At 45.3% G+C, this 23,257-nt stretch overlaps 1 protein-coding gene across 1 annotated transcript in view; it reads left to right on the top strand.

Moving 5' to 3' along the window:
* The window catches only part of PLXNC1 (plexin C1), a 203,715-nt gene that overhangs the window by 5,771 nt on the left and 174,687 nt on the right, over window positions 1-23,257 (top strand). Inside the window, exon 2 of the mRNA XM_075551175.1 lies at window positions 20,964-21,104. Within this exon, the coding sequence (XP_075407290.1) occupies window positions 20,964-21,104 (141 nt within the window). The remainder of the gene's footprint in view (window positions 1-20,963; window positions 21,105-23,257) is intronic.

Genomic DNA, 23,257 nt, shown 5'->3' with positions numbered 1-23,257 from the left:
CAGTAAGGTTCTAGTATAAGTGGGAAGCAGCAGAAGACTTAGAATCTGGGTGGTTTGGCTCAAGGGCTTGAGCTTTAACCACTACCACGGTTAACCAGCACCATGTCCAGGACCTGGGACACTGGGTTCTAATGCCACTCCGATCCTGCAGAGAGCAAACCTAGGGGCCCCTGCACAAGACCTGCTGCCTGTGCCCTGTGAGACACAGGCCAGAGCAGAGTATCCCTGCCTGTGAGGTGATGTCCTGGTTCTGCTTCTTTGCCCACTTGAAATTCTGACCCTGGAAAAGTTGTATTTCTCCAGGCGTGCGTTTCTAGACAGCGAGCGGTGTGTTCTTGTATTCAGGCCTATAAACCTCAGAGCGTGGTCAGTGCTGCCGAGCTGAGCCAAGCCTCAGGGGACTGCTTGCGACTTTTTGTTCCTGGAGACCACCTGGCTCAACCGAAATGTAGAGATCTCAACTGGTCAGAGCAGGGCGACAGGCTGTCTTGCCCGATGGAGGACAAACATTGAAAACATAAGGCCAGAGGGAAAGGAACCTCGTAAACTTTAGTTTCTGAACAAACCAACCACTTAGCATCGTGTCTGATACATTGCTGGGGCTGGGGAAATAGTTGTTGTATGAATAAACCAAGAGTCTTGGAGGAGGATGTTGGAAAAACTTTCTGTACTTGGCAGCAATGTTTGCTTGAGTTAAGGGCACGTCATACGCCCTTAACCACTGTCCTCTTACTGTCTGGTAGCTGGGAAACAAAGCGCCAGGCTCGTGCAGAAGGACCCCTTCTTCCCAGGTCCTGCTCTCTAGCACCCTCCACTCTTCCCACTTTTCCATAGATCTTCATTCACTGGAACAGACTTCTTGTCTTGCCGACCCGACAATCGACTTTGACCATAGAAATACACCATGTGTGGAACATATCATTTAATCATGTGCACGGCCATGCCTGTCAAGGAACCACCAGAGAAAAGGGCTGTGTGCCACACGACAGTGGTTCTCCATGTGTGGTTTCTGGACCAGCAGCAGCGTCACCAAGGAACTTGCTGAAAAGGCAATTCTCAGGGTCTCACCCTCAGACTTACTAAATCAGAAACCCTGAGCTGGGGAGACTGGCGATCTAATAAGCCCTCTAACTTCGAGAGCCGCTGCTCAGAGCCACACAATGCTCCTGATTGGCCTTGGGGTTCCAGCTGTGGCACCTGGGAGAGGAAGCAGTCCCATTTTTTCCTATTGCATTTTACGTTATGACCATAAAAAGGGTTCCGCTCGTTCTACTGCTGTCCTATTTTCTCCTCTAGGTGCTCAAAAGCAGTGCAGACAGCATTTAGGGCTTGTCGTCTGACTCCCAAGAACCTATACATCTTGCTTTAATTAGCTCCTCTACTCTTGCATACAAGAGCTTACATATCATTCCAGATTGTAGAATTCCCCGAGTCTTCCACCCTGCTGCATACCGGAGCCAATCCCACACACCAATCCCACACACATTCCTTCCTAGGGTCTGCTCTCTGTAATGTCCCTCCTGATACCCTGGTCTATCCTTGTCAGCCTCTGAAGGTTGCATGAAACCAAGATCTCCGTAGGCAAGTCCAAATCAGGGAGGGGGGTCAGGGGACCGAGCCAGGTGGGATCACGTGGGAATCAGGAAGAAGAACAATGCTGGGGTAGCAGTTACTTTCAGAAAGTCTGGTGCCAGATCATTGGGGCTCCAAGCTGCCACGTAGCACCTGTGTGTTCTTGGGCACCTGATGGAGCCTACCCGCATGGCGTCACTGTGAGTGTAAACCCACTCGATGGCAACGTGTTTGGGCTTTTCGGTTCGGTGTTTCCATTTCTTCATCGATAAGTGATGATTGAAAAGTGCCCAGTCCACAGGATTATTGTCCAGATTGATGAGTTAATGTGTACAGACTGCTTGAAATACTACTTGGCTCATAGTAAACGATACGTAAATGCTTGCTATCACCACCATCTTGATTATTAGTAACGAGTCCAGGTGGCTCTGGATCAAGGAGGCCTGAAGGTGCTTGGCGGCTGGCAGTGATGTATGCTTACCGGGAGGGCTCTCACTGCTGGGCGTGGCTGCTTCCCCTGCCCTGCTCCAGAAGAGCCTCCGCTACTTTCTCTTCACCTGAATATGTCTCAGCCTGTCTTGATCCTGCAATACCTTTCCACAGCCTTTCTTTGCCCTACCTCAGTGACTATGTGGTAATGGCCACCTATGCTTTCTTGAACACATTATCAGGAGAGCTGGAATCAGGTTTAATGCATCTTTTCACCCCAGGTTGTGAGTCCTAGTTCAGGATGTAACCCCAATCATAAGAAGGGCATCCGATGTGGCTGAGGGCCCCAGCAGGCACTGTGGGTGGGTGCCTTTGGAATGGAGTGGTGCAAAGACCAATATCTTAACTACAACAGCGTGGCCCCACTTCTGCCTCCCCTGGGCGCCCGCTGGCATGGGCGAGGAACATTTAGATCCGTGGTTCTCCACCTTCCTAATACCGCGACCCTTTCATACAGTTCCTCATGTGGTGGTGACCACCCCCCCCACCATAAAATGATTTTCGGTGCCACTTCATCACTGTCATTTTGCTACTGTTATGAATCAGGAGACCCCTGTGAAAGGGCCGTTCCACCCCCAAAGGGGTTGCAACCCACAGGTTGAGAACCGCTGATTTAGATGATTAAGACGAAGGCCGAGGTCCACTTGAGGTGGGGGGTGGGGTGTAGGCCTCCTAGGTGATCTCACATGTTTATGGGAGCAGGAACAGTGCAGTGGTGGGTTTCTTTATGAAATGTGCATTCATTTTTCTTCATAGTCCATCTGGCTGAAAATGGTAATCTTGATGCCGTCACAAAGCAAATAGAATTGTGACCTGTGCTTCACAGTCTCCATCATTGATTGTTATATGGGCTTGACTTTTCTATTCAATAGTTACACATATTGTTTTCCTTGCTTATGAAAGAGGCTTTGACCCTAGCGGTACCCAGCCACCCTGCTGGCCAATGCTGTAACACAGGGGTCAGCGAATGTTTTCTGTAAAAGGGTAGCTAGTCAATATTTGCTCAGGCTTTGCAGACTTCACATGGTCTCTGCGGCAATTATGCCACACTGCTGCCACAGCTCAAAGCATCCATAGACAATTTATAAAGCACTGAGCGGTGCTATCGAGGTACTATGATTTGAATTTCATATATTACAAAATATTGTTCTTTTTTCCCAAGCGTTTAGAAAATGCCAGCTTGCGGGCCATGGAAATTTGACCCATAGGTGGTAGGGTACTGACCCCTGCCGTTACAGAAAGGGTGAGCATGAAGCAACAGCGCAGTACAGTGTGATACCAGGTGGAATACAGAGTTAACATACAAGATGCTGTGGGAGCTCCAAGAAAGTGTCATGAAACTCAACCTGTGAGCTTCTCCGGGGCTTTAGAGAGACGATGCTTAAGCTGTGGCTGCAAGAGTGTGTGTAAGTTGCTAAGTGGGGAACGGAGGGAAGGGAAATCCAGGAAGAAGAAACAGCTTGCGGCCATGCGGGAAATTGAGTAAGCTTGTGAGCCGCAAGTTGCTCACTCTGGCTGAATAGTGTCCAGAAATAATGTGTGCAGGCCCAGATGGAGCCAACCAAGGTCTATGGATTTTATCCCAATGGTCGGTCATTTTCAGACTTTCCAAACCCTGACTTTAAAATACATCTTAACCTGAAACTCCATCGGAAAGAAAACACACAAACCCAACTTAACAAATCATCCTTAATCTTCCACTTCTGGATAAGACCATTGTCAAGTGCTGGGGATGTAGGTGGGGATCAGCACTTGGGATGTCCCTAGAACCCTCCAATGCACTGTCATGCCTCTCCCTGAGACATCTCAAATGATCTTCTGAGATCTGCTGATCATGAGTGAGAAAACCCTGGCTATGGGTGATGGGACAGCAGACACGAAAGAGTATTCAGAAGATGAAGTGAATAAGCAAGACTAGTGGCAAAGTACATTTCTTGAGCTCCTGTTATATGCAAAGTACTGCCTGAAAATAATTTTCCCCCAGTGGTAACTAAAGTAGATGATAAATTACAGGAATTTTTTTATACTAACGAATGATAGCTAGCCAATAGTCTTGTTACAGAAATGGAAAAGCTGATCCTCAAAATTATATGGGGACCCCAAATAGCACCTGAATAGCCAAAACTTTCTTGAAAAAGAACAATTAAGTACTCACATTTACCAATCCAGGATGTACTACAATGCTACAGTAATCAAAACAATGTTGTGCTGATACAAGAATAGAGATGTGGATCAATGGGGAAGAAATAAGAGCTGGAAATAAACATACACACCTATAACCAACTGTCTTCTGACAAGAATGCCAAGTCCATCCCATGGAGAAATGTGCTCTCTTCCACAAATGAGCCTCAGAAAGCTGGATCGTCACATGCAAAAGAGTGAAGTTGGACCCATCCTTCACACCATAAATGAAAATTAACTCTAAATGGATGAATAGCCTTAACATGAGAACTAAAACTCTTAGATGGAAATATAGAGGTAACGTTTAAATTAAGACTTTGATTTTTGATAGTGGATTCTTAGATACGATACCAAAAACTCAAGCATTAAAGAAAAGTAATAGTAAATTGGATGTCATCATGATTAAAAACTGTGTCAACTTAACTGGCCCAGGATTCTCAGTAGTTTGTCAGTTAACTTCTAGTAATTTCCATGACCAAACCAAACAGAATGTAATCACAGCCAACCAGTTATAAGTCTCCATAATGAGATTAGATTAAGGTGGAATGTAACCCCCATACTTATGTCACAGTCCTGATGCAATTAATAGTCTTGGGGGTGTGACCTCCTTCAAATATAAGTGGATGCTGTGGGAAAGCTTACTTGACCTTTTTTATTCCTGGTTCATCAACCTCTGATTCTTTGCACCTGAACCAATGGTCTGCCATATTGCCTGCCGATCCTGGGAGTTATTGGAGGTCTGCTAGCTGACCGCCAACTATGGATTCATTCACCTTTACAGCCACCGGCCTGTAGTCTTTTTGCTGATCTTGAGATTATCAGCTCCCGAAGCTACTCATGTCAGCAGAAGCCTCCAGGTTAACATCTGACCTATGGGAGGACACGTTCTTGTAACCATATATTTGATAAGAGTTTAACTTTCAGAATGTATAAAGAAATACAATGACACAAAAGACAAATAACCCAATTTAAAGTCAAAGGAGTTGAATAGATACATCTCAAATAATATATATATTAAAGTGACCAATAAATACATGAGAAGATGCTTGACATCTTAGTTATCATTGCTATTTATAGCTGCTGTCCGGTCAAATCCAATAGTGACTTTGTGTCTAGGGAAACATTTCTCAGCCCTATGCCTTCTTCATGATCATTGATATATCTGAGTCCATTCATCACTCATCCAATCCTATTGCCATCAAGTAGATTCCAATAGTACTCAGACATAGTACTATTGTACATAGTACTCACAGTAACCCCGAAGGACAGCTTTTCAGGAGACTTTCATAGCTATCCTATAAGGACGGCTTGGTCCATTGTGCATAGGGTCCTTATGGCTCTGGGATCCAACTCGATGACACATAGCAACAACAGTGATGAAACTCTGGGACAGAGTAAAACTGCCCGATAGGTTTTTTAAGGCTGTAGTCCTTACAGGAGCAGACTGCCACACCTTTCTCTTGCAGCGTGACTGGTGAGCTTGAACTACCTACCTTTCTTCAATTGAGCGCCAAGCTCTTTGTTACCAGGACTCCTTTCCTTCATCATTAAACTCATTTCCATTCAGTCGATTCTGACTCATAGTGACCCTACAAGGGGAACGCCAATCAAAACCACAGTGAGATACCTGTAAGGACTGCCCATTAGAACTGCCAAGATCAGGAAAACAACCAGTGTTGAGGATGTGCGGAAATTGGTACATCCTTTGTAGGAACGAAATGCTGCAGTCGTTGTGGAAAAGAGTTAGGCAGCTCCTCAAAAAGTTAATCATAGAATTGCCACCTGACCCAGTAAATCCACTCCTAGGTTTATACTGACTGAACTGAAAGCAAGGACACAGACAGATACTTGTACATGTATGTTCACTGTAACATTATTTGCAATAGCTAAAAGTGGGAACAATTCAAATTTCACATGCCCCATCAGTAGATGAAGGGATAAATGCAATGTGGTATATCCTTACACTGGACTAGTACTCAGCCCTAAGAAAGAAACAGGGAAGACCTGATATCGACTCCAACATGGATACTTTGAAATCAAGAACCAGTTAACCAGTTGCTAACAAGTTGACTCTGACTCGGGATAATCCTGGTATGTCATAGTAGAATGTGTTCCCTTGGATTTTCAACTGCTGACTTCTTAACTGCCACTTAATAGATTAACCTATGACCCATTTGCACCACCCAGAGAGGGATTCTTTGGAAAACATTATGATATGTGAAGTAGTCAGAGACGAATAACTATTATATGATCCCAATGATATGATATATCTCAAAAAGAAATGAGAAAAAAAAAACCCTAAGTCATTGCCATTGAGTCAGTTCTAACTTATCGTAACCTTGTATATCTAGAATAGGTAAATAAATGTGAGGGGAGAAAAGTAAATTAGGGAACAGGGCATGGGGAGGTGTGGTTTAAAGGGCAGTTGGTGTATGGGTTGATGAAAAGCTTTTTGAAATGGAGAGGGATGACCTGGTGAATATAATTAATGTTATGGCATATTTTTGTTACCCTGTTTCCCTGAAAATAAGACAGTGTCTTATATTAATGCTAGGTTTTATTTTCAGGGGATGTCTTATTTTTCCATGAAGATGAATATGGTACACATTTATTGTTTATTGTTTTATTAAAAGAGACCTTGCACTTCCTGTCTGCTCTGGCTGCACTGCGGCCAACAGTGAGCTGCACAGTGGTGCTCACCACTATGGTCCAGAGTCCAGAGTTATGGTAGCTTCCAGGGCCTTATTTTGGGGGAGGTCTTATTTTCGGGAGGATGCCGTATATTTCAGCAAGAGGAAAAACTGTAAGTAGGTCTTATTTTCAGGGGATATCTTACTTTCGGGGAAACAATATATGTATTTTGCCACAAGAAATTAGAAATTAAAAAAGAAATAAAAAATATTGAGAAAATATTATAGAAGATTATAGATAAGGCTTATAGAGTATAGGGTCACTATGGGTCAGAATCGAATTGATGGTAGTGGGCTAGTGGTGGGTTACTGGGCACTAGGTATTATTATAATGATGTTAAAAGCATTACCCATTTAATCTTCACCACAACTTTACAGTGTTGGGGGAGGGTAATATTACTACTCTCATTTTACAGATCTAGAAACAGACTGAGATTTGGGCTAAAAGATAAAACAAAACAAACAAACAAAGCCAGGTGATTGAGATGATGAGGCCATTTTAGGGATGGTCCTGAGGAACTCTTCTTAGGAAGGTGGTCTTACTGAGGATGAAGTTGCAGGGAGCTGTTCCCACGGAGCTGGGCGGAGCTGGGCACAGAGCACTCCTGGCAGGCCGGAGACCAAGTGCAAGGGATCAAAAGGGAGAAGGTTTGGGTTAGTTTGAAGAACAAAGGGTCAGTGTGGTTACACATAGGGGCTTAGTGAGGGAGAGTGTGAGCATTCTAAGAGGAGGCTGGAGAAGGAAGCAGGGGCCCTATTCTATTGGCCTTGTAGACGTTGGGAAGGAAATTGGATTTTATGCTCAAAACATAAGGGAACCTTTGAAGGAACGTGAAATGGTTAGAGAGATGTGCATTCCTAAATAATGGCTGCCTGAAGGAGATGGATGAGAGATTGAGCATAGTGGGGCCAAAGAGACCTACAGAGAGCGACTGTTAAGAGTCCAGGCAAGAAATCATCTTTGTTTGTTCAAGAGTGTGGTGACAAATGTGAAGAGAAACAGATGGAGTCTGTTCATTGCAATAATCCGTCTGAGGGACATCGAAGATCTGGACTGAGACTGTGGCTGTGAGGGTGGAGAGAGGGATAAGGTGAAATAGCTTTTTAAGATACAGAATTGAGAGGTGTGACTAACTAGAAGATGATTTTAATTAAAACAAAATTTTAGATGCCTTTAGGGTATTATTAGCGATTAAGTTGTGTACCCCCCCCCCCCCCCAGGATATATGTTGAATTTCTGTAGACCTTCTATAGTCTGAGATGGTGAGAGATCCAGATACTGCCCCTGACAATTTGGATATCTTGTTCGATAATAGGATTTTTCTTTTGTTATATTAATGAAGCCACAATTGTAGAATGGGTCCTAAACCCAATCACTTCTGAGTAGAAATGAAAGTGCAGAATTAACACATAAACACACATATAAGAGACGACCGACTCCATATGGAAATCATTTACCAGCCAAGGAGCTGACGAACATCTAAGACTCCTAACCTGGAGTTTTCCACACTGCCAAACATCCGATTTGGACGTTTAGCCTCGAGAACTATCAGAGTGTGAGAAAATAAAGCCACCCACTTGTGGGATGTTTTTCTGTGACTACAGCGCCAAGTAACTGTGTTAGGGTAGGTTCTTTAGAGGAGCAAAACAGACCATGCTTGTGCTTGTATGTATACAGAAAGGTATTTCTATCAAGAAATGGCTTACCCCGGTATAGAAGGAAATAGGTATGTCTGGGCCAGTTCAAGTCTGTAGGTCACATGTAAGCTATAGACTTCTCTGTCTCGTGTAGCTGTGGAAACAGACAGAACAGGAAGCAGGATGATGAAGCAGGAGGGCCACAGAGATCGGCAGGTAACACAACAGCAGATTGACAAACCCGACACAGGATCCAGCTCCAGTAGGTGAAAGAGTGAGCTCTGCTCTGCTGAATTCTCTCACTTATACTAAAGGCCCCACAAGGAGGTACCATCAGACTGTGACCTGATTGATGGGTTGGGTTCCACCCTACCTCCTCCAGGTATGTCTAGTTGACATAAACTCTAACCCTCACAGTAACTAAGATGGGTATCCAGAAGGAGCTGCTAGATAGCTAGTCGAAAAGAGCGTTAGGAATCCGTCTTTCCAAACGTGGAGTGACTGTGATGTGCCAGACTCAGTGTTAGACTCAACGCAGTCTTCTTTGGGCTGTGTGGGTTGTGCAAGAGGCCAGGTCTGACTCATCTTTGCTGCTCAGGTACCTCTGAGACGTCCCAAACAAGACTTTGCGTTTGTTGAACTGGAAGGAGAAGACAAAGGGGAAGACCAGTGACTATAGAGCAGAAAGATGAGCTCTAATAGGAATGAGGACGGGGAACTTGCTAAGGCATCCACACTTGAGCTGTGATTACAGGAAGACTAAAAGCCAGGTCACCAAAAAAGAAGTGTGCTTCCCTATCAATTCATGACCATTCTTCCATATCCCCCCAACGTGGTCTTCAAAGAGTCCTCTTGAGCAGTGCCTCAACTGACCGGCCAGCTGTTCCTGACTACTCATCATGGGCATCCCTGTAGACCTTCTACAGTCTGAGATGTCCTTTCTGAGGCTCCTCTCTTCCTCTGTGTGGCCACTCTAAAACCCGGATTCCAAGTGCTGACCCTTGCTTCTCTGATGCCATAAGGAAGGGGTAGCCCAGAGCAGCAGGGAGCTGAGCTATCGTCAGTGTCAGCCTCTTCTGTTGAGCAACACTTCTATGTCCCCTAGCCCGGGACTCCTGGCCCTGTGGAGTCCTTATGCTCTGGACGTCTATCGAAGCCTGTAGGTTTCTTCTTAGATCAATCTGTTTAATTGAATAAAATACAAGCATTGGGTTGTAAAATAAGCCAATTATGTTAATATACGGATGCATGCAAATATTTAAACATATTTTTAGATATAGTAAGATATCCAAACTCATTAAATAGCAAGATTTAGAGTTAGGAACCCAAAATAGCAAAATCTAGAAGCATGGAACAAGGGATATATATCATTGCTGATGTCAGATGGATCTTGGCTGAAAGCAGAGAATACCAGAAAGATGTTTACTTGTGTTCTATTGACTCTGCAAAGGATTTTGACTGTGTGGCTTATAATAAGCTATGGCTAGATAGCGTGGAGGAGAATGGGGATTCCAGAACAATGGATTACACTCGTGCCGAACGTGTACTTGGATTAAGAGGCAGTAGTGCAGACCGAACAGAACAAGGGAATATCTCATAGTTTTAAACCAAGAAGACTGTGTGCGAGGGTGTGTCCTCTCACTACGCTTATTCCGTCATCAGAGAAGCTGGACTCTGTGAAGACTGGGGGCGGCATCAGGAATAAAGGAAGGGTTATAAATAACCTTCCATGGGCAGGTGACACGACTGTGCTTGCTGGAAGTGAGAAGGACGTGAAGCACTTGCTGATGGGATCGCAGCCTTCAGTGTGGATTTCAACTCAATGTAAAGAAAACAAAAATCCTCACGACTGGATCAATAAGTAACCGTATGGTCCACGGGTGGATGAGTGATCAAGTAGATGAGTAGGTCAATGGATGGGTGGGTGCGGGAAGACAGAGAAATCCCAGTAACATTGAAAGACTGCCTAAGCGCTTACAACTCATAAATAATAGAGCTCACACTTAAAACCCAAATGCCTTTTAGCCTGAATCTCTTTTTCTTTTTACTATTCCTTATCACCATCCGCTACTTTTATTTTAAAGACTTAAAACCATATTAAGCCTTGTTTATAAAATTATGCAATTCTTATCCAGAGAAATGACTGCCCCATTATTCTCGGAGCACACCTAAAGAACTTTATCTACTTTCTAGAGTCACATTTTAAGTATACTGAATCTTTAAGTCATCTATAAACTGAGATGGTGGGAAAACTCAGTGTTTTTTTTACAGGTTGCCAATGAATTGTGGATGATACATTTAGAAAAGACCAAGGTACATGATCATAGGAGATATGAGGTAGTTTAGTGTTCTTCCCAAAGGCCAAAATCAAGACCAATCCAGACTCAGCTGAACTCTGTAATGATAAGGCCCACTTAGCAATGAAACAATGGTGTCTGATGGAATAATGACTCAAATTATTCAAACACTTATCCATGTATTTATTCATTCATTCAGTAAACATTTATTGATAACCTACTGTTTACCAGAAGCATACTAGATTTGAAGCGTAGAATAAGACATACATGTAGACCTTGTAATCTACTGGGAGACAGAAATAAATACCATATATACCGTATATACTGACCTACATATAAGCCGAGATACCTAATTATTACCTGGGATACCAGAAAAACTGATTGACTCAAGTATAAGCCTAGGGTGGAAAATGCAGAAGCTATTGGTGAGTTTCAATAATCAAAACAAGTGAGAATAAAATTGCTAAAAAATGAAACATAAGTGGGGTAATGTATTTAAATATTTATTTTAAATAAAAACATAAATAAAAGGACAAGTCATTTAACATTCGTAAACCAGCACAGTAAGTGGAAAATAGGTTCTACAAAAACAATAAGGTATCAACAATGATACCTTAAGAGTACTATTCCCTGAGCTCAAACCGTGACCAAGCTAAAATGAAAAGAGTTAAACTCCTCCAAAACTGGATTCATCATTATCATCCGTATCCTATTGCAGAGCTTCAGCTGGTGTGAGGTCATCATAGACGCTGTCCTCACTGAGATCGCCATCATCACCATCACTGCTGTCATTTTCATACAAAGCACAGTCTTCACTGCCATCCATGGCATTACTAATACTACATTTCTGGAATGCATGTCACACCATGTCTTCTTTATGTCAGGCTTCATGAGATTTCCTCCTTTTGTTAGTTGGGCTTGACCAGATGACATCCATTCATGCCACATCCTTCACACACGGTCTTTAAAAGCCTTATTCAAAGATACATCCAGAGGATGCAGTACAGATGTAAGCCCACCTGGAATAATGGCTAAAGTAACTTTACTAGATTTTGCCAATTTTTTTATGTCATCCGATAGGTGGGCTCTGAACATATCCCAAACAAGTAACGATGGCTTTTTCTTTAAGGCTGCTCCTGGTCATCGGTTCCAAATTTCTTCCAGTCATTTTTCTGTTGTCTTCATCCATCCAGCCTTTAACATGTGCACGCACAGTAATTCTTGGTGGGAAATTGATCTTTTTAGGTAAGGTAGTTCTTTTAAAAATAGTAACAGGACGTAGCTTATTTCCATTAGCCAAACATGATAAAACAACTGTAAAGTGTTTGTTTTTTTTTTCATTTCCTGTGGTTTTGAGAAAAAAGGTTTTTCTCCTAAACTTGCCACAGTTCTGTTGCTTGGAAGATCAAAAGTCATGGCAGTTTCATCCATATTCCCAATATCTGCCAGGTCATAATTATAAATCCTTCTTTGTTTTATAATAAATGACTGGAATGACATAATTTTTTCTTCAAGGTCTTGTGGCAATTTCTGGCAAATCTTTGTTCTTTGTCTCAAACATACTAGGCCAAGCCTATTCATGAAGCGGTACACCATTCTGCTGGCGCAGCAAATGCCTGGTGCTTTATATTTTCATCCTTAGCCATTTGTAGAGCACGTATGTGGATTCCCATGCGTGTTATGCAGTAACCATTTTGACGACACTCCATAATCCATTTATGCAATTCACTCTCTAGAGCCATAAAAAGACGTTAAACCACGACAAGCTTTTAGCTTTTGAAATCTGTTCCAAGTCAGCCTTCATTTTCCACCACTCCCTCACTTGCTTTTCGTCAACACAGAATTCCCTACTTGCAATACTGTTATTGCTCTCTTCTGCTCTTGACACAATCTTCATTTTGAAACTAGCCTCATCTGACCAGCGTTTTTGTTTTGGTTCAAGAGTATCCATTTCTAATAGGATAAAAAAACAAGACTTTGAAAAAGAACTTTCATGGTAATGTCCACCCCCTGCAACATGTTGGTGGGGAGGAGGAGGGGAGTCCATGCGGGCGGGGGATGCAGGATGTGAATTAACACAGAGACCAGAGAGGAGAGACGGAGCGCAGCCACAGACACATCCTTACCAGTTCAGCTGCCGGCGTAAGTGAATCACTACGGGTGCTTCTGAGAATTGGAGCCCATCCACGTCATAGGACGACTCAGATTGGTTAGATGTGAGTAAAGAAACATCCAAAGCCCTGCAGTGTCAGTAGGGCTTTGAATGAACAGCGGAGAAATGGCAATCACCCGCGAGATAACGGTGCTCGTCCTGTTACCTCTGGGGGCCCCAGCGAGATGTTACACCTCACTGGGGTACCACTGACCTGTGTAAAAGCCAACCCCCAGTTTTTCGGCACATTTTTTTTTGTGCTGAAAAACTTGCCTTATACACGAGTATATACTTAAGTTTTACTAAAATACTATAAAAATTGTTTGAAGGAAGCCAATGGGATACTGAGATACAGAATCACAGTTGTGTAGGTTGGGTCCATGAGGAGGTGACATTTAAACTTGAGACCTGAAAAATTAAAAGGAGCCAGGCTCCTTGTGAACTAGAAGTACTATGTGCAAAGATGCTTAGGCAGAAATATTATAATGTGTTCAAGAATCTGAAAGAAAGCCAATAGAGGAGTGTGAGTGAGAATAGCCAGCCATAACTTTGGAGAAGTAGGCAGGTAAGAGCTCAGGTAAAGCCTGGGGGACATTTGGACTTAATTGTAAGTAGGATGGGAATCCGTTGTCGAGTAACCTGGGCTGTTTTGTGTGTGAAAGGACCCCTCTGACTCCTGGATGGAGACAGATTGCAGGATGAAATGGGGAGCCTGAGGACAGCAGATCCCGGAGGTTCCTCATTAGTGGTGGAGGTTGTGGAGACAGAGAAGATGAATGTACAGTAGAATTTCTTAATGCTGCTACCATTTTCCTGGGCTGGCTGAGGGGAATGAGAAGAGAGTGTAGGGTAAGTGCAGTGTCACTGGCCATGACAGGAAAAACTAGAATAGCAGCGTTGGAGGGAAGAAAAGTCTGGAAACAATTTGTCAGTAACTATCAGCTTGTTGACAGGGGATGATGACATTTCCCTAGAGAGCATTTGGAAATAGAAATGTCCACAGTGGGGGGCGGGAGATAAGCAAGCTCATGGGTGGCATAAAAGGCTAATCTTTGGGTTGTCCCCCTAGCACGTTCACCACTTGTCCAGGCCAGGACTCCACCGAAAGACAAGGGACTTAGTCAACGGGTAGAGGTCCAGACAATGGAAGTACCATATCAAAGCCCCTGCTGCTAACTGAAAGGTTGGTGACTCATGTCCATTCAAAAGTGCCTTGGAAGAATGGTCTGGCAATCTATTGAAGAGTTAGTCACTGAACTGAATTGGGAGAACTAACCTTGCCGGTTCTGTGAAGCTAGAGCCAAGTGTCCTTGGGCTGATGTTGATGGCAGAGCGGCGTGCCCTTTGGGCACTGAGCAACTGTGCTGAAGGAGCTTTACACACTTGCCTGAGCAGGACAGAGACCCAGGGCTACATGGCTGAGAGAGCAGGAAGAAGCATGCCTTTGGACCTGATTGACAAGAAGTACTCCTGACTAGAGGAACTGTATCCTGAACATTTCTGATGCTGGATTATATATAACCCATTAACTCCCCCAATAAACCCCATAATCATGGGTGGCAAAAGGAAGGCAGCCATTGAAACTTCCTGGAGCATACCGCATGTGGCCGGGATTCCATGAGTTGGAATTGACTCCATGGTAACTGGTTGGTTTGGGGGGGCTTCTCTTTTCATATGAAATGAACAGAGATTAACCAGAGAGAGAGGCAGGGGATCAATCAGGATGGGGGGCATTTATATTGAGGAGGAACGGAAACATTTTGGAGAGTGGTATTTGGCCAGGGGGTCTGTGTGGGCATGCAGCGGTGAAGCGCTCAGCGGCTAAGCTGTGGTCAGCTCCTGGACCCACAGCAGCTCTGTGAGAGAAAGCTGAGAGGTCTGTAAAGACTGCAGCCTACTCTGTCCGCTCAGGTCCCCATGAGTCAGCACTCGATGGCACACAACAACAGTAACAAGCTTGGGAGGCTGTGGAGAGCTGGGGCCCTCAGAGGGAAGAGAAGGTGCAAAAGGAGGAGGAGGAGGAAGGGTGTTAAATGCTCATGGCACCGAGGTGTTTCCTGATCCGTGTTGCCCGAAGCTTGCCTGATGCAGAGGCTGCTCAGCCGTGTCCTTGAACTTCTCTCTTTCCCTCCCACACTCTCTGAACTTTCAGACGTTCAGAGAGAGGCCATTAACTTGGTCAGAACTTAATCAATGCTGTATGCTCTAGAACGAAGAAAAGAGGCAGGAGCTGCATTGGCTGATAAAATCACAATCTAACTTGAGTGGATCAGACTTCTCTCATCTTCCCGACTTGATGAAGAGAGTCTTGTCATTATTTCACACGCTTTATTTCATCGGAGCCTTACAGCAATGCTGAGAGGTATTTAGGGCATGAGGTGCTGTTCCCATTTTTTTAGGTGCACTAACCAAGGCTCGTGGATGATGCAAACAGAATGGGGAACAGCGCAGGCATGGGGCGTCTCCTAAGGTCCCCTAACCACAAGTAGGCCCCTGGGTAAGTAATAGGAAATGATGAAGAAACAGCTTCAAAACAAGTTCATGCCAAAGGGGAACCAACATGCAAAATGAACTGCTAAAGAGAAGCATTTCATCAATGTGTAAGAAATAGGTAAACATCTGGCTGATGTTTGCACTCTTCCTCTTTGAGAAATCAAAATAAGGGAGTCCTAGCAGAGGTCAGTGGTTCAAACCCACTGGCCACTCCAAGGGAGAAAGGTGAGGCTCTCTGCTGCCGTGAAGATTTACAGCAACAAAAATCCTACACAGTGTCCCTATGGATCAGAATCACATCGATGGCAGTGGGTTTCTTGATTACTACCTCAGAATCCTTGGATTATGCAAATGGCCAACTCTTTAGGCTACTAAACCGAAGGTGGTAGGCTTGAGTCCACGCAGAGGTGCCTTGGGAGAAAGGTCTTGAATTCTACTTCCAGAAAAACTTCCGATGACCACAGGCTGTCACCAGGCATTGAAGCCAAGCAGAAGGCAACTGGCTTCTGCTTTTCGCTTCACGCTTGCTTGGCCTTCAACACTTGAGGGCCCACTCTTAGGCATATTTCCTCCTACCGTTGCCATGGTAGCTACAGCATGGACAGGAACACCCTTCTTAATAAACCCACGGGCAGTGCCACCTCCCACCGTTAGGGCAGGGCATGCGTTGCTCAATGCCAGAAGATACCCCATAGTCTAGAATACGTGACTCGCACCCCCTGGAATTGTGCATTCATAACTGAGGGTGTGTGTTGTCCATGGATGAATGTATGGAGAGGTAGCAAGGCCATCCTGCTTCCCTTGTGCTAAGCTTATCACTACTCCCTCTACACACACACACACACACACACACACACACACACACACACACGCTCACCCCATCTCCTGAGCCTCGGTCCCAGCTTGATATGCTGGGGTTCCGTGCTCTCTCTTCAGCCCATGCTTTTTTTGAAACAAGGCCGCTTTTTCCTCAAACTGGAAACAGAAAAAGTTTCCCTCTGAGAGTTGGCTACCATGTAGGCATGACATGGCAGACAGGAGAAGCAGAGTGACAACCGAGGGAACTAAGAACGCCCAAAGGGGAGACAAGGTTTAGAGCTAAATCAAGATAGGATTTTGTCATGAAAGGGAGGACTGGCAAAAGCATCATTACAAGGCATTAACCTTGTTACACAGAGCCGAACAAGCAGAGGCTGGGATTCAGAGAGAAATTACACATAATAAACTAGACAGAATGGCTGAGAGCAACATTAGTGATTATGCCCTCAAGGGGAGAGAAGGGCAAGATTCAAAAAAAAAAAAAAAAAGGCCCCAAAAGAGTAAGAATAATATCTGGACCCAGGGGGCCAGCTGCCCCATTTCCCCCCTTTTCTGCTGTCTCCCTGGGTATTAACTCTACTTTTGTTAGGAGGTTTCTGGGAGTCTTGTCTTTCCTTTGTTTTCCTTTGCTGAAATGAGCATAAGAAAGCCATTCACAGGGCTCTTTCTGCCATTCCCGGGACCTGTCCCTTTCTGTGTGTTTCCAGCACAAAAGAGCCCATTTCCTTTGAGTCAGCAGCCCCTAGAGTTTGCAGGCAGCCCAGGCCTCCTTTTGCCCACTTTCTTCCAGATCCACCTTTGTCATTGGCTATGAGTCCTGACCAGGACTGAGGCGCTGCAGGGTAGGGAGAGGACCAAGCCCTGCGCAGGAAAAGTCCCAGCTTGAGGCTCAGCTCCACCAGTCATGAGTCATTGTTTATACAACGTGACTGGCCTCTAACTGCAAGAAATAGAAAGCCCAGCCAGACCGTAGGGCTTAAATCAGGACATTGATTGTTAACTTCTTAAAAGGTATAAAGGTTGGAGCTCTGTCACTCAGCGCTGCCCTCAAGAACCTGGCAATGTGTCCATCTGTCTTCTGCAGCCAGTCGTGGTCCCTGAGCTTCACGCTCCACCCTGAGTCTCATGGGAGCAGAATGGCTACCGTCATTCCACCATGTTGACCTCACAGACTGTATTCAGAGGGAGGACGTGAGGAGAGAGGACAAAGAGGCTATCCAAGAGTCTCCTCTTCTCAATGAGAAAATCCATTTCCAGAAGCCCCTCCAGCCTTTCCCACTTCCTACACTTCACTGGTCATAACCAGGCCTCGTAGCCATGTCTCGTCCTACCATCTCCACCACCACCAATTGCCCATTTGAGCCCATTTGAACTTAGTGACCCCCATGCATATCAGAGGAAAACTGTGCTCTCTGGGGCTTTCCCGGGGTGGTTCCTTTGAAGTGGACCACCAGTCCTTTGTTCTTAGGTACCTCTGAGTTGACTCAAACCTCCAATCTTTGAGTTGAGCAGCCAAACATACCAACTACTGTACCACCCAGTTCTATGAGGTGGATGCACAAATATCTGACCGCGGGGATGAGATTACCATTTGGCCCGGGCTAATCATGCTGTCGCCCAAGCCTGAGCGCACTGCTCCTGGAGCAAAGTGAGAGTCCTTCTGAGAAAGAAGAGAGCAGGAGTAACTGCCGTGTGTGTGTGTGTGTGTGTGTGTGTGTGTGGCGGGGTGGGGGGGGGGGCAGCACCTGTTTGCTTGTAATACTGCTAGGTGCCAGATACTGTTCTAGCTATATGTTCTGATTCCCTCTGTCCTCGTTGTAGGACCAGGGGAGTGATGGTGCTTATACTCACCTCCATTCACAGAGGAAGAACCTGAGTCACAGCCCAATAATAGAGATAAATAAGTCAGGACACGCGATTACTGATCTAGGATTCAAACCCAGGCAGCCTGACTCACTGTCCAATACGGTCTTGATTAGGTAAGATGAAAATCCTCCAGGTAGCCAACAGTAAGCTCTTAGCACACCGTAGCTGGTGGTGTGGTGGACTATGCGTCCAGGTGCTAATCACAGGGTCAGCAATTCAAAACCATCAACTTGCTCCTTGGGAGGAAGATGAGACTCTCTGCTCCTCCAGCAGTCTGCAAAACCGACTGGGCAGTTCTCCTCTGTCCTCTATGGTTGCTATGAGTTGGAATCCACTCGTTGTCAGTGAGTCGTTTCTTTGTTAGGCACTACCACCACCACCCCGACTACTACTCTCATTACCCCGACTACTACTCTCATTACACTTTCTTGTCTTCGTCATGACAACCTGACCAATTAGGCTCTGGATTAAAGAACTGCAGCAGGTAGCCACTGGGTGAGAACCAAGCTTGAATGTGGGCCTAACTTTTCTGGCTCCTGGTCCCAGCTAGCCACGAACCCTACCACTCGCCTTTGAAATTTGGAAAGAGTGACGGACTGGCTGTACTACTTAACTATTGTAGTGATCGAGGCCTTGACTTCAAAAAGGACAGTTATTGAGGAGCAGTCACCAGTCAGGGAAGGGCTTGCGAAGAGCTGGGAATTAAGAACCAGTATCTCCTTTCTTCCCTTTCAACTTTGGAGCTGCTTTTGGTTGTGCATGTGCATGTGTGTGTGTGTGTGTGCATATGTGTGTGTGCGCGCTTGTGTGTGTTTCGATCTTTCCCACCTCAGCAAGCGGCGCACGCAGCATCAGGATTCTTGGTTTATCAGAAGGGCTACACTTATTTGGCACCCACTGCCTATCAGAATCAGGGGAATGTTCTCCCAGGTGGTCCACAATCTCCGGCCACGATTCTTTCCATGTCTTGGGAGGAAGGCAGGGTGAACGCCTGCAAACAAAGATGGCGGCACTAGCACATTCAGGTTGCCCACGCCAAGGCGATGCCAACTTGGCCTGGCTGGCCGCTCTGGGGTGTTCGCATACCTCACGGAAATGGTGGGCATGGTCATCTGATCTCGAATTTGAGCGAGGTAGCTTTTATTTTAAAGCCAAGTGTCTGCTATGGTTCTCTTTCTTTCTTTTAAACCTAAGAGGTCACCCAAATTTTCTTTCTTTTTTTTTTTTCGGCTCATAGCACAAGGCTGCCTTATCTAAACAGTGATCTATTGTTTCACTCCTTAGTCCCTTTTTGCTCTTAACTTTAATTTTAACCAAACTGCTCCTCATCTTCCCCAATGCATGAAAAGAAAGTACTCTTTTAACAGAGGGTGGGAGGGGGTGGGGGTGAATGGGGGGGATCTCTAATGGGCTTTCCCCAAAACATCTTAAACCCAGAATATGTTATGCAAATAAGTCACTTTCTCTTAGGTTATGCCTTGAACAGTGATCCTAGTATCGGAGCAGGCTTATCTTCTCCTCACAGTGAAAACTTCCACAAAGAAATATAGGCGACACTTTAAAGGCTTCAGAAATCAATTTAGTCCATGAGTCCATTTCGTCTAGATGTTAATGAAACTTGGTGGGTTTAAAATAATGAATATTTAATAAGACATAAATTGAAAGACATAAACACTGTTGGCAATAATATAATGAAGTTAATAAGTCTCGGTTCTCCCCCTGCGTCCCCACACCACCTCCCCTCCCCAGAAACTGGGTGAGGTTAGGAGTCGCTTGCTGAAGTTTGCCGGCTCTCCCATTGGCTGAGATGTGAAAACCTTTTAAAACCTCCCGACGGTTGGCAACAGTTCTGGCAGATAAAGTCCGCTATCGCCCTTGCTCGGTCGCTTCAGACGGCAACGGCTCTTTCTAGCTCCCCATCTCCCTGAGATTTGGGCTGCACACTCCATTTCCTGTTGTTGCAGCCAGGAAACAGCATGAAGCACTTCACTCCTTTAGACTCGAAAGAAAGAGACAGTTTGGTCAACAATCTCCCTGCTCTCAGCTTAAAGAGGGGCTTTATTGAATGATGCGGAACAAGAGTCTGCTTCTGTGTGCTCCAAGCCTCAGACAATTTAAATGGCCTTGGAGTTGAGAGTCAGTGCCCCCCACTTCCTCCTCAAGAGGGTCAGTGTCAGGTTCAGACCGTCCACTCGGAGCTCCGCTGTGCTGTCTTAGCCACCACCCATGACCAGGCTTGCCTCGCTCCCTCCGAATGAATGACCCATCTTTGGGCTTCCCAATAGGCCTCTCTGGTCCAGCCCTCTTTGCCAATAGGATCGCTTGCCTCACATCTTGGGACATGGCTTGTGTGTTACCTCCCAGAAGCCAGCGCCTACCTAAGGCGCATTGCAGCAGGAGCCTGCAAACAGCCAGACTGCCTCTTTCCCCGTTCTGCTGCGGCTCCCTTCCGGCCATGAAGGTGACAAGCCGCTTCCTACATGAGCTGGAGGCGTGTTAGATGGGCGGCTAGCTCACCGCCGGCAATTGGTACATGCTAATACACCACAAGCCGATGCTTTTCCACGGGTTCCGAGGAAAGGGGGTTTTTGCACCCAATGACAGCCAAAGGTTCTGCTCGTGGAGACCTTGCCTGTGAAAATGCATTGAGGGCACAAGAATGGGGATCCACCCGAGGGGTCGAGCAGTGATGTAGTCTCATAGTGAGAATGGTCACCATTAATAATTATCTTTTTTTTTAATTTGTGCGTTTGTGTGAATGTTCAGAAAGAAGACGAAAAACCCGAAAGAATACAGCCAATCGCCTCGTCCACCTTGCTCCATTCTGACCTGACGTCCGTGTACGGCACCGTGGTTTTGAACAGGACTGTTCTGTTCTTGGGGACCGGAGATGGCCAGTTACTTAAGGTGGGTTTTCTGGGCCTTCTTGAATGTCTATTTAAATAATGATCTTTCCTTATTCTTCCTCCTCCTCCTCTTCCTCTTCTTCTTTTTTCACCTTTTTATTGCTTTTGGGTTATACCCCCAAATGATACCAATTGCATTGTGAAGCCCCAGAAATGGCCTGAAAGAAATCCGGGCGATCTAGATGTAATAAGTACCCTAATCGTGTAAGGAGACATCAGCCGCTCTGCTTCTGGGAGAGAGCTGGGACAGTTTCCCCTCCTTACTCACTACTCCTTGGGTGTGGTAAATGGGGGTCTGCTCTCTAACCCATCCCTGACTCACCTTCCTAAGACACTTGACCTTTCAGTCCCAGCTCCTTTGTAATGGAATGCACAAAGCACCTAACTTCTTACAACTCCTAAGAGAGGAGAGATCGCAAGGCTGGAAATGGAGAGGAGAAAACAACAGGTGTCCTTGTCCTTTAGCCCACTTGCCACCCACAGAGGGCTGGGTTTCTGCCCTTTGTACCCACACACATGATGGAGAGCTTAGAGATCTGAAACCCCTAGAAGAGACTCCATGGGCCTTTCATCTCTGAAGCCTATTTTATTTTCTCACTCCATGGACTGATTCTCAGCAAGTTGAGATGTTTGTTCTATGACAGGAGAAATGGGGAAAAAGTAAAGCCCAGAGACAGACTTGTCCAAAATTACATAGTGGCCATGGTATTTTCAATCATCTCACACGCGTGTGAAAGTTGGACATCGAAGAAGAAGAAGAAGGTGGAAGAAGAATTGATGCATCAGAATTGTAGGTATCATGGACTTCCAAAGGAACAAACACATCTATCTGTCCTGGAAGAAGTACAGCCAAAATGCTTCTTAGCAGCCAGGATGGCCAGACTTCATCTCACATACTTTGGACATGTTATCAAAAGAGACCAGCCCCTGGAAAAGGACATCATGCTTGGTAAAGTAAGGGGCAGCGAAAAGAGGAAGACCCTTCAGGAGATGTGTTGGCACAGTAGCTGCACTGATGGGCTCAGACATAAGAACATTTGTGAAGATGGCATAGGGTGGAGCTTTGTTCTGTTGTGAATAGGGTCACTGTGAGCCAGAACGGACTCTACAGCACCTAACACAACATAAGTGGCCGTTGTGTCACTTATGCCAATGATGGTGAAGATGGCATAGGTCTGGGCAATGTTTTGTTCATGGTTATTCATAATGTTGCCATAGCTCGAGGTGACTTGATGGTAACAAACAACAACAGCATTGTTTCGTGGCTTTTATTTTAGTCTCCACCATGTCAACTTGAGACTATTAAGAGTGAAGGGGTGGAGTTCAGCCTGTCAATCAGGTCGCAGCTTCAGGACCTCATTTGGAGGCTCGATGGAGATGAATAAATAGCTCCCTGGAGGCTAGATACACTCTCTCTGCTACACATTCCTGTTGACAAGCCACCTGGAGATATGCTGATGGAACCAGAGCCCTGGAGCTTGGAGGAGTCACATGAAGACCCATGTCTGTGCTGAGATGCTTCCATTGCCACTGGATCCACAAGACTTTTCACTGTGATCTTCTTGCATTCAACATCACATTGTATGTGTTGCATGAATTTATAGACTGGTATAGGACATACGGGCTAATATCAGACTTATGGACTTGATCTGGACTGGACTGGGCTGGGATGTTTTCTTAATATACAATTACTCAATGATATAAAGTTCTCTATTACACACATATGAGTGTCTCTCTGGATTTGTTTCTCTAGTCAACCAGGACTAACACATTCCCCCTCCTCAGCTGGTAACTCCATTGTCTCTCAGGTTCTGTCAGCTTCTATCCTGCGTGAATACTGAGGGATCTCTTTCTAAACTGACATGTATACCTAGCTGTGTGACTAGGTGAATCAATTGACCTCTCTGCGCCTCCAATTCCTCATCTATAAAATGAGATTGTACTAGATAGCCTAGAAAACGGCTTTCTACTTTGATGGTCTCGTGCTCTGTACATCAATCCCTCATTCTGGCGAAACCTACTCACTCGCTCTTCTCCCAATGTGGATTACATGATCCTGCTTGTGCCTCTCTACTCTGGCTGTACCCCCTGCCAGGCTGGCGTGCTTTCCCTCTCTGCTTTACTGACTCCTGCCTAACTGCCCACCACCCCCCT

This window comes from Tenrec ecaudatus, chromosome 6, assembly GCF_050624435.1.
Source record: "Tenrec ecaudatus isolate mTenEca1 chromosome 6, mTenEca1.hap1, whole genome shotgun sequence".
Classification (NCBI taxonomy): Eukaryota; Metazoa; Chordata; class Mammalia; order Afrosoricida; family Tenrecidae; genus Tenrec; species Tenrec ecaudatus.
This window is presented reverse-complemented; position numbering and strand designations above follow the sequence as displayed.